The 18140-nt window shown below is 39.4% G+C and overlaps 1 protein-coding gene across 1 annotated transcript in view; it reads right to left on the bottom strand.

The window, feature by feature from the left end:
- Window positions 1–3770: 3770 nt before the first annotated feature.
- tlcd4a (TLC domain containing 4a) overlaps window positions 3771–18140 on the bottom strand; it is a 15745-nt gene continuing 1375 nt past the window's right edge. The window contains exons 2-7 of the mRNA XM_032503757.1: window positions 14632–14801; window positions 13266–13355; window positions 11334–11392; window positions 11029–11123; window positions 5887–5960; window positions 3771–5552 (exon numbers count right to left, since the gene is read on the bottom strand). Of these exons, the coding sequence (XP_032359648.1) occupies window positions 5234–5552; window positions 5887–5960; window positions 11029–11123; window positions 11334–11392; window positions 13266–13355; window positions 14632–14786 (792 nt within the window). The 5' untranslated portion in view covers window positions 14787–14801 and the 3' untranslated portion in view covers window positions 3771–5233. The remainder of the gene's footprint in view (window positions 5553–5886; window positions 5961–11028; window positions 11124–11333; window positions 11393–13265; window positions 13356–14631; window positions 14802–18140) is intronic.

The raw sequence follows: 18140 nt of genomic DNA on the forward strand, positions 1-18140 counted from the left end.
CGACTGATTCAAGCTGATAGAAGAGCAACGTTAACTGAAATAACCACTCGTTACAACCGAGGTATGCAGCAAAGCATTTGTGAAGCCACAACACAAACAACCTTGAGCCAGATGGGCTACAATAGCAGAAGACCCCACCGGGTACCACTCGTCTCCACTACAAATAGGAAAAAGAGGCTACAATTTGCAGGAACTCACCAAAATTGGACAGTCGAAGACTGGAAAAATGTTGCCTGGTCTGATGAGTCTCTGTTGCTGTTGAGACATTCAGGTGGTAGAGTCAGAATTTGGCGTAAACAGAATGAGAACATGGATCCATCATGCCTTGTTACCACTGTGCAGGCTGGTGGTGGTGTAATGGTGTGGGGGATGTTTTCTTGGCACACTTTAGGCCCCTTAGTGCCAATTGGGCATGGTTTAAATGCCACGGCCTACCTGAGCATTGTTTATGACCATGTCCATCCCTTTATGGCCACCATGTACCCATCCTCTGATGGCTACTATCAGCAGGATAATGCACCATGTCACAAAGCTCCAATCATTTCAAATTGGTTTCTTGAACATGACAATGAGTTCACTGTACTAAAATGGCCCCCCCAGTCACCAGATCTTCACCCGATAGAGCATCTTTGGGATGTGGTGGAACGGGAGCTTCATGCCCTGGATGTGCATCCCCCAAATCTCCATCAACTGCAAGATGCTATCCTCTCAATATGGGCCAACATTTCTAAAGAATGCTTTCAGCACCTTGATGAATCAATGCCACGTACAATTAAGGCAGTTCTGAAGGCAAAAAGGGGTCAAACACAGTATTAGTGTGGTGTTCCTAATAATCCTTTAGGTGAGTGTATATTGTGTGAAACAAAGTTTGTAGTTATATAATTAATAGTTTTCCTTATTTTAATGGTGCAACATGATTATCTAATCATCATCAGATGTCTAACAAGGGTTTGGCCAACAGTATATAGTATCAGTGCATGTCTGTCTTTGATTGGTGATCTTAAGAAGGCCTAAATAATAAATTGAGAAATGCAGAGCGTGCTACAGTTTTTTCTTACTTTCAAGTCTATTTCCACTGATCAACACCTCACGACAGCCTTTGGTGTGTGTTTGAGCAAACCTGAATGATCACACATCACATCAGTTAATTTGGTATTTATTGTAAAGAACAAATGAAAATGACAAATATTTCCTCTTCTCCGATACATTCATAGAATGTCACTAAACACTCCACCTACTCGCATCTCTCGCCCATACAACATTCAGAACAGAAACACCAACGCCAGTTTACCAAGCTGACACCACGCGTTCTATCACCATGGCATCGGCTTTGTTTTGTGTCTACTTCTGTTGAGATTAATACATTAAAGACAACGGTACGCTTAGAAAGCAAGATGCTCATAGGATTAATGTTTATTTGCACCGTCCAGCTTGTTATAGACTGTGCTGATTCAAGTATTCCCCTTATGATTATTTCTGTACTGGATATTATACTAATTATATACTTTATGATATTCAGTGACACTTAACATCACTAATAACTCGTACATTAATAGTTAAACTTGTTATTTTACTGTTAACGATTAAATAATGCAGGTTTACTAATTATTAGCAATGCTATACGTTATGCTATTTTAACTGTTAGTTTATTGTTGCACATATGCCATTTTATATAGTAGGCTATATTAAGTTTTAGTTAATGATTACCAAATGATTTGTAAACCATTTAAGAGTTTGTAAACTGTCAATCAACATTATTTGGATGATTGTAATACCTTGTTAATGGTTAATAAATACTTTGTAAAGCATCTATAAACATTGAGATGGCAATTATCGTGCACACAAATCAAATAATCCTCTTTTATAGATCACCAAACTAATGTTACACAATGCTTCATAGACCACTTATTAACCATTAACTACTTATGATAAGCATTAGTTGCAACTGTAGTATTATAATACTGTCCAAAACAATTATCTATTGACATTAAACTATTAAAGTTCCATCTACATGTATGAACTAATAATTTGATTACACTCAACTATTGATACAATAACATCCATGATAGCATTATTAAGCATTAGTAAACATAAAAGATCATACTTTTATCATTAACAGTAAATAACTAAAGTGTAATTAACTATCAATTTACCATGTATTAATGCTTGTTATTGTGTTACCTGATGTTCTCATCACATCCTTATCATTATCATGTGTGGATTACATTTTGTGGTACAGTACATGAATAACGTTTAAGTAAACATTATATACATGTACTTAAATAAGGAAAAGAACAAAACAAATGTATATGCTATTTTGTTTACAGTGCAATCCCCATGCAATACCACATGCAGTTATAGAGGGTGCATGAAAAAGACCATATGGACCATGCATAAGGAGCCAGCCCTGATTCTAACAGAAGTGGCCTGCTGTCCTGAACCCCCTGCATGATTTCCATTTAATTCCAGTGAAATATTAACACAGCCTGACTCTTTTGAAGTGAGATGTAGCAATCATCCACCCAAATCCATCGTGGTCCAAACACAATGCCTGTAATCAAACGGCGTACGTGAAAGTATGAAAGTATTTCACACTGTTTTACCACGCCCAAAAACACTGAGCCTCATCTTACTGTGACTACCAGCTACAAGACTGCAGAGAGGTTATGTGAACAGAATTGGTGAACCACCAAATCATGCTAGCAAGTTGGCACCGTTGTATGAAAACGCTAATGGATATGAAAAAGAAAGTCTTTTGGAGTAGTGATGGCTAAAGCACTGGCACAAATACGTAAATCTTTTACAATTGTAAAATCGTAACAAAACAAAAGCACTAAAAACAACCAGCCGTACTCTTGGTTTTACATTTGAAACTATGATAAAAGGCCAAACAATCACATTAGACAGGCATCAGACGTGGAACACATGTTTCAGTGTTAAGGAGTTGGATGTTAACGAAATATTCACTGTGCAAACATAAGTTGTTTTTTCAAAAAGGCAACAAAATAAAAATGCTGAATATAGCAAGGCGTATACTTTCAAAACTAGCAATCCATGTTTGTGTTTCACAAAACATTTGACAGAAGCTTTAGATGTACAGCTCACGTTAACATACATTTACAATGAAAATTCAAGTACACTTTTTGTAAAATCATCGAGAAATCGCAACGTCTAATTTGAACAAATGATACATTTGTCTTAAAAAAGAAAATCTTCGAACAGATTTGTTTCAGTGTTGTACGACAAGTAACTACGTTGTCAGTAGAATGACGAAAAGAAGTATGTGTCCACTGAAAACTAAACAATCCCTGTACCGATCTGATGAATAAATATGGAGTTTCACATTATGTTTCACAGCTAAACTGAAATCATATGTAAAATGAGGCAGAAGCTACTGTGCACTAAAACTACAACATCTTTTTTTTGACATATACAGGTCTTTGATTTGACATAAAACTTAAATCTGAAGAAATTAAATTAAAGTCAAATTAAATCAAGTGCTGGATTTAACTTGCTGGCTAAAATATCCAAGTTCTTTGTGGTCAAATCACACAGAAGCATGCAGCTTGTTGGCAAATGTTGCCAGGGGGTGAATTTATATAGTCTGTGACTAAAAAGTTATCATAAATAGGAAGTGTGATTATTAAATTAAAAACACCTGATGCTGGAGAACTAAAAGAGTGTCAGATCTCCCACCACCACCTCTTAGCGTACACACACATTTCAAAGAATTGCTCTTTGTCTGCACCTTTGTTTTTTTTTCTTCTTTCTTTAAGGTTTGTCTGCGACACTGATTTCAAATCAGCACTCCAGATGTGTTTCAACCCTTAACATGCATTGCACAATGTGAAATAAATATGACGGCTCCCACAAAACAGTGTCAGGTTGTATACATATTTAATCACGAGGATTTAAATACCGACTGAAAACTGTTCTGCCTCAATGTAAAGGAAAACTAATGTTGCATTGCTTAATGTCAGCGTACGAACAGAGCAATGACATTCAGTTTCCCTTTTTTTCCACATTTCCAAGGTCTCCCTTTTGTTCAAATCAGTATCTTTAATTGTACGTTTAAAAACCCAGTTGCCTCAACCCCAGCAAAACAAAACAAAAAACAGACTACATCCAGCGTACCAATGCCTGTTTAACCCAACATTAAATAAATCAACAACGAATGGAGCCGGGACTCATGATATTCCAATTCATGTCCTAAAAGGCTGATTTTTAAAATGAACCTCTTAAAGCTGTAGTGCGTATTTTCTCTCGCCCCCATGAGGAATTCCAAGTTATGACAAATAAAACTGTCAGCGCGTCCATATGATACCACCCCATCCCCTCCTTAACGCAGTTGCTAGTAGCCAAGGAGGACACAGAGGATTAAAAAAACATGTTGGGACTCTTCAGAAGAGGTAATAACTATAATGACAAATCCAAAAAGAGTGGTGTGGAGGTGATAGCCTTAATTAGCTTTGTAGCAACTCATTTAGCAATGGCTTGAATGTAACGGACGTTCATTAATATTAAAAAGTTACGCACTAAAGCTTTAACTGAATGACAGTGGGTGAGTGATGAACTGATTTCTCCATACTTTATCTTCCCCCTGATTGCACTTGATGTGATCCCATCTTGTGTCAGTCAAGTCCCTGCAAATTAAGCTCAAGATTTACTGAGGAAGAAGAGATGCTCGACCCTTCTCCTCCGCAAGCATCTGACAAATGAGTTCACGGCACTGACCATCACTGAATCACTTTATCAGGTTCCCTCAAATATTTGCATCAACATCAACATTGACTCATATTTCATAATTTGTATCGTAGGACTCAGGCAGCAGTAATAATAATAATTTAAAAAAACTTTTGTTGAGCACTACGTATGTAAAGAACGGTAAACTTTTTGAAAATTTGTGGTTGGGTTTAGCAGTCCGTTGTCCCAGGACAAACACTTTAGCGTAGTGGTAAATTGTTCAAGAGAAAAAGAAGTGGCCATGCACACCGAGTATTGCTAAGAGGTCGTTTCATGGTTTAGGGGTGGCCAGTTAAACGGTCCATCAGTACATCTCAAAGCCTGTGCCCACTGTTCAAAAAAGCTCAAATTTCCTCCATTACATTCGGTCCTGTGATATCACTCCTCTCAGGTGTGATAGTAAGTGTCCAATCTGCTGCTCCCCAATGCACAGAGTGACGTCATTTTGTCTCTGCTGGGGAGGTTTCTCACCACTGACACCCCGGTTCCCTTAATCCGTCTTCCCATTCTCTTGAGGTGCGCCGGCTTTGCTCTGGCGCGCAGAGCGCAGCACCTTGTAGCAGCCGCGGGCGATCTTATGCATCCACATAATGTTCATAATGTCCAAGCAGATACTGGAACCTATCCAGGCTACACGGCCACCCCAGGGCACCAGGTAGAAGGCCTCAGTGCCGTAGACCGCATACATACGAATGTAGTAGACTGGCATGACGGCGATGCGGACCATGAAAAAGACTACTGCCATGGCAACACCATTCGCCATGTTGGGCCGGGACGATTTAGGGTAACCTAGTACCTCAAAGAACCAGCTAAAAACACAACACATAGTTAAGAAAACAGTGTTTCTAGCAGGATACAGATACAAATGTGTGTATGACAATATCAAGTAACCAACAATTACGAGACTTGTCTTAAGTACGTTTGTTTTGAATGTATCCAGATAAATGGTTTAAAAAAGGATTTGGAATCAACTAACCTGAGCACAAAGAGAACATGCAAGAAGCAGTGGATTACCTTCATGTGATTTAAATTCCTAACAGTTGATACAACTTCTGACAGACTGTACATAACTCTCTAGAATTGTTGTAAATTGAGCTCCAACCCTGAATTTCTACGACCCAAAGCAATTAAGCAGGTACGTACCGCTGATTCACACATGGTGTAGAAAACTCAGCAAGCAGACGGAAGTTAGCAAAATAAGGCAACATTCCTTCGCCCTGGAAGAACAAGGTAAGAACAGGAAGACAACGAAACATGAAAGGGACAAAAACAAGGCAGCGAGTCATTTGAAGAAGCAGGCATGAAGATCATGTACCACCTGCTGCTCGTAGTAACTAAGGTATGTCTACAATTCCAAGGCACCTTCAAACATGTTATTTAAAGATATACTTTTATTTGGTGGCAAAGTCTAAAACTGGATGAAGTCCCTACCAAATATAGACCTATTTGGCAAATCTGACAAAAGATCCTTCTCCTTCAGGGCACACAATTAGTCTTTAGCCAAAATGAGACTGGTGTATAATTTCCCTTCCTAATGATTCATTCTTCTCATCTAATGCAAGCAGAATTCATCCTTACGATACAAGGAGCACAAAGAACTAGTGATGTGGAAAATAACTGATTAAGATTTTAATCCAAGCCAAAAATTCACAGTAAGGGCCTGTTGACACATTCGTCTTAAAATCAAAAGTGTTCATTTTCGAGGGAGCATGAATGTGCTGACCACAGTCTATGACAATCAGTGTTTAATTATCACATATCTTGTATGTAATGTTGACATTTTTGCTTGAGAATGCCACAACTGTCCAAAATTGAAATGGTTCAGCCTAATTAGCAGGACATCCTCTGGAAACCATGAACGCTCACAGTTAAGGTAATGGGCTTTAGAATGTTTTGAGACACCTCATAAATTAAGTGTCAATATACTGAAAATATTTAAAGCAAATTATTCTCTAGGAACAATGAATATTAACTTATATTAACTAATTGAATGAAACTATGGCCAGTAAGTCTAGATATAAGCACTAGAGAGACAGATTTACCAACCAGCAGTGGGCTCGCTTCTAGTGACAAGACATGGTTTTTTGCTCATATTTAATATCAAAGGGAATTAGCAACATCTTGATAATTTGGTCCTTGAAGAAACGCAAAGTGCAACATTCACATAAAGTGAAGCGTTATTGCATTCATTAGGTCACAATCACTAATGCATCCGTGTACCAAACTATGTGCCAACTACACCTAACTAACATTTTGTCTTTTCATCTAGAGAGCAGAAAAACATACTGTGAAGAACACACAGCACGGCAATACATCTGAATAACATCTCAATATTGAAAATGGTATTGAGCAATTATCAACACAGCAACGGCTGAAAAAACACACAGCCATACATTTAGCCAGCCATTATTTAAAAAGGAACAATCACAAGCCATGCAGAGTAAAACAGTGATATGCTTAACTGCCAAACATGTCATTATTTACAAGATCAGGGCCTGAATTCCATGTGTATGAGATCATCTTTAGCAGGTTTGTATTTAAGCTCAAAGCTGAATTATTAGTGCTTGAAATGATTCCAAATAAAACAAACCATGTCTGTATCATTACCTGATCAGAATAACAGAACTGACCCGGGTTTTTTTCATCTGTCCAGAAGCCCCTATGAAGCTTTTAAGTGATCCCACTGTAGGATAAGCTTACATGGCTTTATTTCCATTCCAATTTTTCAGCTGCTGATAAATAAAATGAAGATGATCTTACAAGCAAGATGCTTCAGGACACCCCCATCTCGAACACCTTTTACCTGGCCTACCTCACTAAATCCACTTTTGAACATCAAGCACTCAAATTAAAACGGTGTTCAATTTGTGCCATTAGCCAAATACACTTGAATGAAGTGTTCTGACTGAAATACTATAATAAGAGACAGAGGGCTGTGATTTGCATCCTAATATGAAGTGCAACTAATATTGTTTGAGTTTGACTCATGAGTTCCAAAATTGTGTTTTGTTTCCTGACTCCTGACCATACAAATTCAGAACATGAGTCCAACTCAAGATGAAGAGAAAAATCACAGCATTCGATTTCATTGAAAGACCCACAAAGAACACGTAGTTCAAGATAATTTGGCTAGCGGCTTATTACATGTAAAAAAAAAAAAAAGACTTACCGTCAGGGCTGAAACAAAAGCTGGCCATTAAAAAACATACTTACTATGCGACACAAACCGGGTACATCTGCATTGCAGTTTTTGTACCCTATGATTGTGAACTTTCCACCTAGCATGAGCATGCTAGTACCTCTAGGAACTGGTAAGTCCATACTGTGACTGGGCATCATATCTGCTCAGTGCAACACAACAGCAATAGTAGCAGACAAGGCAGGAATAGGGATGTCCCCCATCTAGATCAAGATCTGCTCTGGGTTTCTAAATGACACACAACCCTTTTGATAGTTTTTGCATGAACGGGGATGACACAACCCGACTTGATGTTGGTAGTTTTTGCATGTAAGGTTTGAAGAGAGGCTATTTATTGTTATTGTAAGCGGAGGACACAGAGACGGACAGACAGATATATTAGAAGAAAATAAAAAGATAAAAATAAAAAACAAGTTAGAAGCAACACGTACGGCACAGAGAAGAAAAAATGCATTTAACAACAGTTATGTTATCTTTTTTGATTAGGTCATACTTGACTGTTAAAAACACACAAAATGCAGATTACGCTGCTATTAAAAAAAAACATCAAAACAAGCGCATGACATTAAGCTGATTTGCATTTCTTGTTGTTTTAAATACATGTTTCCCAAATTAGTTGATTCAATAAGGCCTTGATTTGGCTGTGTGCCTCATGTGTATTGAGTAGGGGGGATTTATTGGGTTTTTGACATTAAAACTTTCACATTAAACACACCCAAGACATTAACTAAAAATACTTTGACAACATATGACACGATTGACTAGGTACAAAACTAAATTAAATGAAAAAGACATCAAGGGCTAACCACTTTTATCGTGGTTTTATCGCAAGCGTAATATGGCGTTTTCTACCACAGTTGACTAACACGGAGCATTCATTGTGTTATCCCACATGACTTTCAGATCTAGTCAGAGGAAACGGTCATGAGTGTCCAGTAACAGTATGGCCTACTTTGCCTCATTTACCTAATTATTTTTTATTAGATACAGGGGCTTGCTCTGTTTCTTCTAATGAAAGGCTGAATTTACAGTCAGTTATAAATCATATTTTTTATTCCAAAAATGTGACACTTGTGTTTTTTATCTTATTATTGTTTAGACAGAGAAAAGAGGAAAAGTAATATTCCTCACTAGTGAAGACAGACAAAAAAATGGATGCTAATTTGATATGTCACATTAAAGAAAAACTAATCTGTAAAAACAGCCAGTGACTGGAATGTAGACAGGGCTACGATGTGAATCTGGACTGCAGGGTTTACACTTAACATGTGGTTGAAACCAAATGCCCATAGTTCTTTACACCAAGATTTCCTAATCATTTGCCAATAGCATTGTAAAAATGGTATGGGGACTCAGGCAGAGCAAAGCACACCGTTTGTCCTTTTGCATTCCCCCCTGTATAGAAAATACAGAGCATGTATCGTAGTGGAACAAACTGAATACCCTGTAAGTTTGCTTAACTAAAATAAAATGGGCATAAAAGGTAAGAGCATCAACACCTGAACACCTGACAGAATACATTCAACATGGTATTAAAAAAAGGGCCTGGCTATGTGGTGATGTACTATCATATTGGGGTCATGTGGATGACATTATTATGAGTGGCTTTGTCAGTTTTCCCCTCATCAGGAAACATCAGGATGGGTTTTTAAGGAAGAGAAAGAAGAGCTAGGCTCTAGCACAACAACAGACAGGTGTAAGGTAACATAAGTAGGCAGGGAAGTCATTAAAAAAAAAAAAAAAGTTAAATACTGTTTGTTGGCATGCACAGTAACAAGAAAAGGAACCCTGCCTGTGTAGAATGCTTTAAAACTGCAAGCATGCACACAGTGGTTACAGTTTAGCATCCAGCTGCGCTAAGCTCAGAAAAGTCCAGCTTGCGTCAGATTCACTTGAAAGGGGGGGTGGGGGGGTTCAGTAAAACAAACACAAAGCACAGAAATAAGGCCAAGGTGAGAGGGGGTCATCAGCCAGTACCATCATTGAGCATTCCATGCAAAAAATACCATAGTCATTCATTTCTATAATAATTATCAACAGATCCTGGCGACCTAGTGGGTTTCAGATTGAACCAAGAGTGAACAACGCTTCCCAAAAATGCAAAGGACACTAACCTATCTCCATATTTAAGATATCTTTAAGTGCCAACTGTATACTAGTGATGCAGCAATGACCAGTAAGTTAATAATTAACTTCAGATAAGTTGTGCATTATCAGGACAATGCCTACACAGTTGATTTTGCAAAAAATAGTATATAGAATGAGGCTAATAAAGCCTTCACACCAAATACCTTATTTGGTTTATTACAAGACGCATTTTGATAAGATGGTCTTTACAGTGCAGCTCTAACAGCTGCTTAACCTGAGTGAAATGTCAAACCCTTAAAACCCGCAGTTTTAAATGTTGTTCCTGCAATCCTCAGAAAAGCAACTACATAATACTTACTTAAAGGGTAATTTAGTTGTTTTTCAACCTGGATTAATCTTACGATGTTCTTGTTTGTAAGTGACTGATGGGAACAATTTTTTCTGAATAGGTCCAGTGTTAGGCGTGAAAACTAGACTGGGTAAACCCCGCCCACTCTGCCGGCGATTTGATTTCTCCCTGCAGCTTGGTCTGGAAACCTGCACCGTTAATTCTCATGCTTCAGTCCACAATTTAGCAGGAACCAATCACAAATATTGGACCAATGTCAAAGATGGTTGTTCCCATCAGCCATTTAAGACACAAAAACATAGAAAAATAGGGGCCAAAAGAATCGTAGTTACCCTTTGAGATCGCCAAAACCTTTCTATCATTTCTACTGAAAGCATGAAGCCAAAGTGATGGACTTTCAACAACTAAAAGGTTTCCTTCTCTAATGTGTTTGTACAGTTTGGGGTGCGTCACTTATAGCACTTGCTGACCTTGCCCTGTGCATATTTAACTAAGCTGCATGGATTCATGGGGACAGTCCTGGACGCATACTGAATGCTAATGCTAAATGAGGCAAAAGACCCAGCTCAACAGGATACAGCTGTTCACCCTTGGTTGTCTCCTTCCCATCTTGCCTGCACGCACTGCTATTGGACAATAGGGCACTCACCAGTACATAGTAGTAAGCATACAACGCTGCCAGATGGTGAACTACAAAAAACTTGTCGCCTATCGCCTTCCAATAGAAAAATATTAGCAGCAGATCTGAAAAACAGAAGCACAGGGAAAGAGAAATAATATGTCATTAGTGCAATCCAAAAATTTTAAGTACACAACATTGATAAAGACCATGCTGTAAACATTAAAATTGTCTTTGTAATGTTTATCACATCACATCATATTACCAATTACGTGCATGCTCTTTTGGTCTCACTTTCACAAACACAACCTGGGTAAACTGCATGTTTGTCTTACCAGATATGAGGTAGCCTGTTGTGATGGCAACATTAGTCTTCACCAGCGTAGGATCTCCCCTATTGAAGAATATACATTTGGTATGACTGGGTTTGTTTGATTGATTCGTTCATGATGTAAGCATTGAAAATGTCAGACCTTAGTGACACCTTGTGGACAAAACTTAGCAGCATCTGAATGAGTAAACCACTTCCAAACTTGCAGGGGATTTTCATTTTAATTCCTACCAAGCAGAGGTGGGTTTCATCTGTAAGCCCTACCCACTTGGTTGTTGTTGCTATAGAGAGACGTAATCCATCTCTTGCGATGGAACTTATGGGACCACTTGACCTTATTTTGGTAAAAATATGTACGGTAGTGACCTTGTGTGACTTAAAAATCCCCCCCGCCCACACACCTGAGTTTCCTGTGGCGCATTCACACGGGATAACGAAACCTGCTTTTACTCAGATTTACTGACTTATCTGTACCACAAGAGTTGGGTATCCAGAGACGCGTGCAGGATGGCCAAGGTGAGGCCGTCGCTACCTTACTTCGGTCGGGCTTCTGTATCTTTTTGGGCCAGGTTACCAGAGGCACACACCCTATCCCTGCCGGGGCTACACCCCCACAGCAACGTTTGCCGACTCGGGGACAGCGGCCTCCGGCCGGGCAGTGGTCCAAACTCGGTGATCTTTTAAATTTTCGGACATCATAAGTGTAATTCATGGCTCAATTCAAACAGAATTAAATAATTATTTGTGTCTCGCTGTTCAATACCATACATACGTTTCAAGAAGGGTCCTTGGGTAGCTCACCTGGTAGAGCAGGCGCAGGCCTGCCCTGCGGCCCTTAGCTGCATGTCATTCCCTCTCTCTCTCTCTCTCTCTCTCACACCTTTCATGTCTTCAGATGTTCTATATAAATAAAGGGCTAAAATGCCTAAAAACATTATCCTTGAAAAAAATATTAGTTTCAAGAAAAGGTCCCATGGTGGTCTACCTGTAGGGAGACTTTGCCTCTCTATGCCTGTCATGCTTTCCATGCTAGCATAGCACATTAATAAGGGTGGAAGATTTACAGCTCAAATTTTTGGTACTATTATATAACAATGGTTGTCTGATTTTACACATAAGCAGGTTTCTCATTTCCAGATTTCATCAGCTCTAAGGTAACTCCTTGAGCTGGCTGAAAACTGTCTCCTGTTGACTTTATATTAATTCCAGAAAACTTGTTTTAAAACGAGAACCATGCAAAAAGATCTTAAAATACGCACATGATGACTACATGCACAATTTAATGCTAAGAGATTAAAGCTTAAGCTACATGTCAAGATCCTCACAAGTTGATGATCCATGTAGGAGACATGGAAATAAAAAGCAGCACGTTTCTTCAATCGCCAGACAGCTTATTCACTCTAATGTTACACTACTCTGATAATACAATAGAAAATACAAAAATAGAAATGTACTTTAAAACAGCGCAATTACATTTTGGCTTTCTTGTTCACAGTTATAAACAATGTGTTTCACTTTGCAAGGGAACTAATACAAGCTTTGTAACACTACTCAACGGCTCCTATTCAGCGGATGCGCAGTTCTAAAACGGGGTCCTGCCATAACCTCTAATCCCACATAATAATGATGTTAGCTATACGCTAATGTTAACTAATGGCCCTAATGCTAGCTTAATACAGTAGGTAGTCAGTCTTCCCTAAACTAGGGAAGAAAAGACAGCCCAACCTTAGAACTCTTTGTACAACTAGAATCCCTGTTACTAGAACCCCATGCACACCGCTCCAACAAGTCCAAAGCTTGACAGACTTTCCGTGCCTACTGTTACTAAGCTACAACTGGACACTCTGGCCATCTGTGATGGCACACTGTAAGAAAAACTCCAAAAACGTCTGGAAAATAAAAGTTGAAAACATGTGATTCACAGCCAAACACTCACCAGACTGGGTCTTCATTGACGGCATCATCAAAGAACAAGATGTAGAGACAGAAGATTCCCACCAACAGTGCGTGAAACGTTGACACCGTCCTGAAATGAACACACACACACACACACACACACACACGACACAATGATGATCTACTCCAGTCTGACAAGGGCAGTACTGACACATCTGAGATGTTGTGTTCAATATGCTTGCCTGAAGGAATAGGGAGCATTTATTCGTGTAAGGTGCCTCGGAGCTGCTCTGTGGTTTACAGTGCTGAATGTCTTTGTACTCACAGTGAATCCACTGATTCACTGTCCTGCTACGGCTGCACACAGATTCAGACCAATTAGACTAAGAGATTAAACACTGCTAAAGGGTCAGGCGGAGCAGAACAAAGTCACAGTCAGACAGTTCTCAGCAATCAGTCAGTAGGACACATTAACAGCCACACGGACTGGAAGACTGTTCCAATAGAATCTGTACAGTCATGGGCATCAACCCATAGCCTGGATTCATCAACCCTCTAATCATTCATTTTCATTTCCTCATAAACCCTGTGACCATCTCAATTCCCAGAGTGCTCTCAAGAGTAATAAACTGAGTATGAGAGAAAATGAAAATGAGTGATTCAAGCAAGTTGGACCAGGCTGCATCCCTTCAAACACTTGCTGAATCCCTGCTGAATATCCGATTGACTTCGATCTACAGTACCGCTTTCACTGTTCTCAAAGTGCTTAAAGATCACGGCAGCCTGCCTGTCTCACTTAAGGTACAAACACACGCCATCTTTTTGCGCCAATCTAGTTGTTCTAGCCAGTTCCTGCAATGCTCACATAACAAGTTGGCAGATGAAACAACAACACGACAACAGATAACATTTGGCCATTGCTTGATCAAATTGGCCGTTCATCAGTATAAACACAGTGTCCCTGACTCATATTATTGCATCAGTACAACGCCATCCCCAATAGGAATGATGGCGACAGACATGAAAACATGGTTGTACAAAACAACTTTTGTTTTTTGAAAAAGCACAGAAACTTAAAAGGGAAAACTGTTTTTTTATGAATAATTCAAAGAATCTGTTCAAACTTAGCATGGTTTTATTGTCAGCTGGAGATTTGTACTTGCTAAATTGACAAAAAGCAAAGTCTCCACCATGCTGCCGGCACTTTGAACCGTGGCGTATAGAGTAAACATTTCGAATGCAATCCACTAGTGAGTCAGTAATCGTAGTGTAACAGGAAAAATGTGGGTTGACTGAAACAAACCCGCACTGGCCAACATGTGAACTGAGAGCAGTGTCACACACTCTGCTGTACACAACATGTCAAGATTCAGTCTCATTAGGGTCTAACATTTATGTCGGGTCACCTTGAGTTCCATTCCACCTTCTGCTTGTCACTGAGACTGAGGAAGCTGGGGCTGATGCGTACGGACATCCAGGGGCTGACTTTGTGGAAGAGCCACTGGAAGGTGAAGAAACTGGTCACCGAGATGGTGAGAATAAGCTGGCTGAATGGGTCCATGGCCACCCAACCCCACTGTGGATAGATGGAGAGAGAAGGAATGTTAGAAAGAAGACTGGAACAGTGAACACATGCTCTGTTTTTTCATTGCAAAATTCTGAAAAACAACTACAACGCATCAGAAAAATCACACCTGCCAAACGCCTGGCCTTAACCAGACAAGGTGGATCTTTATGCCCCTAAGGCCTCTACCAAACACTGTCTGAAAACTGTATGGAGCTGAATTTATGACAAGCTGATGTGTCACTTCCTGGATTCCTGTGTTCAGACAAAACAAAATAATCAAGATAATCAGCCTGTGTGCTGAAACCAGTCTTTGTGGTTACACACACACACCCCTTCACATAAAAACAAAAGAAATGGGCATGCTCATCTTCGGTATCTACTACCCAGCAAACTGCCACATAAATATGTCCTTTTAACCCCACCCTGGATTTTGTTTGCTTAAAAAAACACCTATGTATAAGTGACAATATAATAACAATTATAGGTCACTATGCCCTACTTTACAACGTAACGCACAGCTACAGTATGTGTGGTGAAACAAAACCCAGCCTTTCCCTTAGTTTATTGCAAGGAAGAGTGTGTCTTCAAATTAACATGCACTGTTAATGAGTGACAATGTAATGACCGTCTCAGAGCTACCCATAAAGAGCTTACCGGATGTGCACACAACTGGCACAAAGTCGGTATACCGCTTTATCTTTCTCTCTATCTCCTGTTACATGTGTAAAGCACAGAACAAAGTACACAGGGCATTTAAGACCACACGCCAGAGACACATGTTGGCACCCACGAGCATGTGCGTTTGAAACACCACCAAAAATAACAACCTGTTTGATCATTAAATCAAATACAGACTGTTTTTAATAGACAAGCTAGTGATTGAATGAAACTTGGATCATCTATGTGCACATGCTCCTGAGCTGTGCACACAGCTGTGCACACAGCTGTTGTGTTCACTGTTGCGGGTTGACATGTACACCAACAGGCAGCAGGAGTTCAGTGAATGCTACGCAGCCAGTGCATGGTGGAGAGAAATATTGAAGGAAACAAACAGCTTTCTATCAACATTTGGGAGGATCTGACGACGTTACAAATATTGGGGCAATTTTGCACTTGAATTGTATTCAACAGTAGCTAGACCACCACTGAAGCTGCTCCATTATTTGGATTGCATTAAGCCCACCACGTTCAGAAAATAACTTTTATAAAATAAAATCACAAAATAAATAGCCCTGCTTCTTTTAGTGGTATAGTATGTGTGTGATTTAATAACACAGTTTATGGGTGGATCATTATGACAAAATTAAATGTCAGACCAAATACTATGATATCAATATGTACGGGATAATGTAGAGTGAGGCGGTTGTTAAAGCGACTAGAACCCAGACGGGGTGATCAGGACTATAATAGTTATGGGAGATTGGTATCACAGCTTTGCAAATGGAAGCCTGGTGTTGGAAAATGAGAGTGGAACATGGCTTTTTTAAAGGGTGATCAACTCAGGATGGTTCACTAAAATCTATTTCATATTGATCCATTATTTATTCCAAATCTAAGAGCCTTGAAGTAACATGATATGTAAAAGAACTCTGTAGAAATGCATAAAGCCACCTAAAGATATATTTCGTCCAATCTATTTGGATCAAACACGAGTTTATATAAACAGCCAAAATGATCAGCTCTGCATACACACTGGCTTGTAGCCAGTAAATGTATGTCAGTGACAGGAGTCCACTGTGGCCACTGTGAGTCAAGGCCACTGAACTGTACTATTTGCATATGGACTGATTTCACTCTGCCAGCTCTTGGAAAGAGGTTGAGTCAGTCAACTTTAAAGACATATTTACATCTCCCAAGCAAAAGAACGGAGTATATCCAAGTTAAGGCACAGGCTTACTTAACTACTTAAAGAAAAACGCACATTTCACTCCCTGGAGCTCTGTCCTTGGGTATTTTATACCTGCTTTTGTTCCTACATTACACTAAAGTAATGCTTGAATGCAAAAGTGCACCTCACTTAAACAATTTAGCCAAGAAAACGTCACCAGGGAATTGAAAAGGCCAATTCCACAGAGTCCTCTCCTTTTGTCTGCCTTGTAATGCATTAGCGGGCCGTGAGCACAAGTACTTAAATGTAGCATGCTGCAAGGCAGACATACTTTTTGTCATTGAAGGAATACTTCAAGAGCCCGTGCTCCGATTGTATCTGAAGAGATATCTAGATCCAAGTAAGACTACATTCAGCCATTCTTACAAAGTGCAGAGAAGGATTGTTTAGGGTGTACCCTGTTGCCAAGGGCAAATTGTTACACAGGTCAACTTGAAGATAGAGGACAGCTGAGGCACTATGGTGAACCAAGCACTGCCAGTGTCTCACAAAAAAAGCAGTGATTTAACAATCACATGGCTGTTTCTTTGGCAGATTTATACATTTTATAGCCCACAAAATAAACACTGAATTTACTGAGGTCCTGATGAGCTGCTTACACACTTCCTGGTAGATCTGTGACAGGGCTGGAATTTACTGCCCTTAATTCAAGGTAGACCAGTGGTGATAAAGAAAAAAGGGACAGACACTATAAACTCCAATCATGACTCAAGCAAGGCAACAACAGTCAATTAATCAATTTTCCCTGGTAGTAACAAGGCCCAAAAGCAGATGTCAAAATGACATGTCTAAATGGATCTGGCTATAGCAGGGTATAAATAATGCCTTTAGAGGAATTAACTCCAACTAAGCAGTGTTATTCAGACCCCCCCCCCCCAATATATTATTGTTTCAACCATACGGATAGGTGGAATGCTTGGGTCCGCCTTTAACATAGGCCACATTTTCTGTGAAGTGATGTTTATATTCACTCTATAGGACTGAAACAGGTTTTTCTTGTAAGATTCAGCCTCATGTCCCTGTAACTACTGACAGGTAAGACTAAAACACGCTTGCATTAGAAAGATGGGCTTCTTTTTCCCATGTAGGGCTGGGCAATATAGAGAAAATCAAATATCACCATAAATATCTAAATATTGGTATTTAATGACTTAGTGGATAAAGGTAAATAATAGGACACCTAGAACAGTCGGGTAAGTTCAGTGACATCAATGACATCACTTTACATCGCTGGAATGCAGCCTGTAAAACCAGGTAAAGACAACACTTACCGTATTACGATTAATCCAAAATCTAAGACGATATTTAGTCTCATATCGCAAAAATCGATACAACATTGATTTATAGGTTTTTTAACATTTATATGAGTTCCCCCAGTGGCTAGAAATGGTGATAGGTGTAAACCGAGTACTGGGTATCCTGCTCTGCCTTTGAGAAAATGAAAGCTCAGGTGGGCCGAT

Source organism: Etheostoma spectabile, chromosome 22, assembly GCF_008692095.1.
Source record: "Etheostoma spectabile isolate EspeVRDwgs_2016 chromosome 22, UIUC_Espe_1.0, whole genome shotgun sequence".
Taxonomy (NCBI): domain Eukaryota; kingdom Metazoa; phylum Chordata; class Actinopteri; order Perciformes; family Percidae; genus Etheostoma; species Etheostoma spectabile.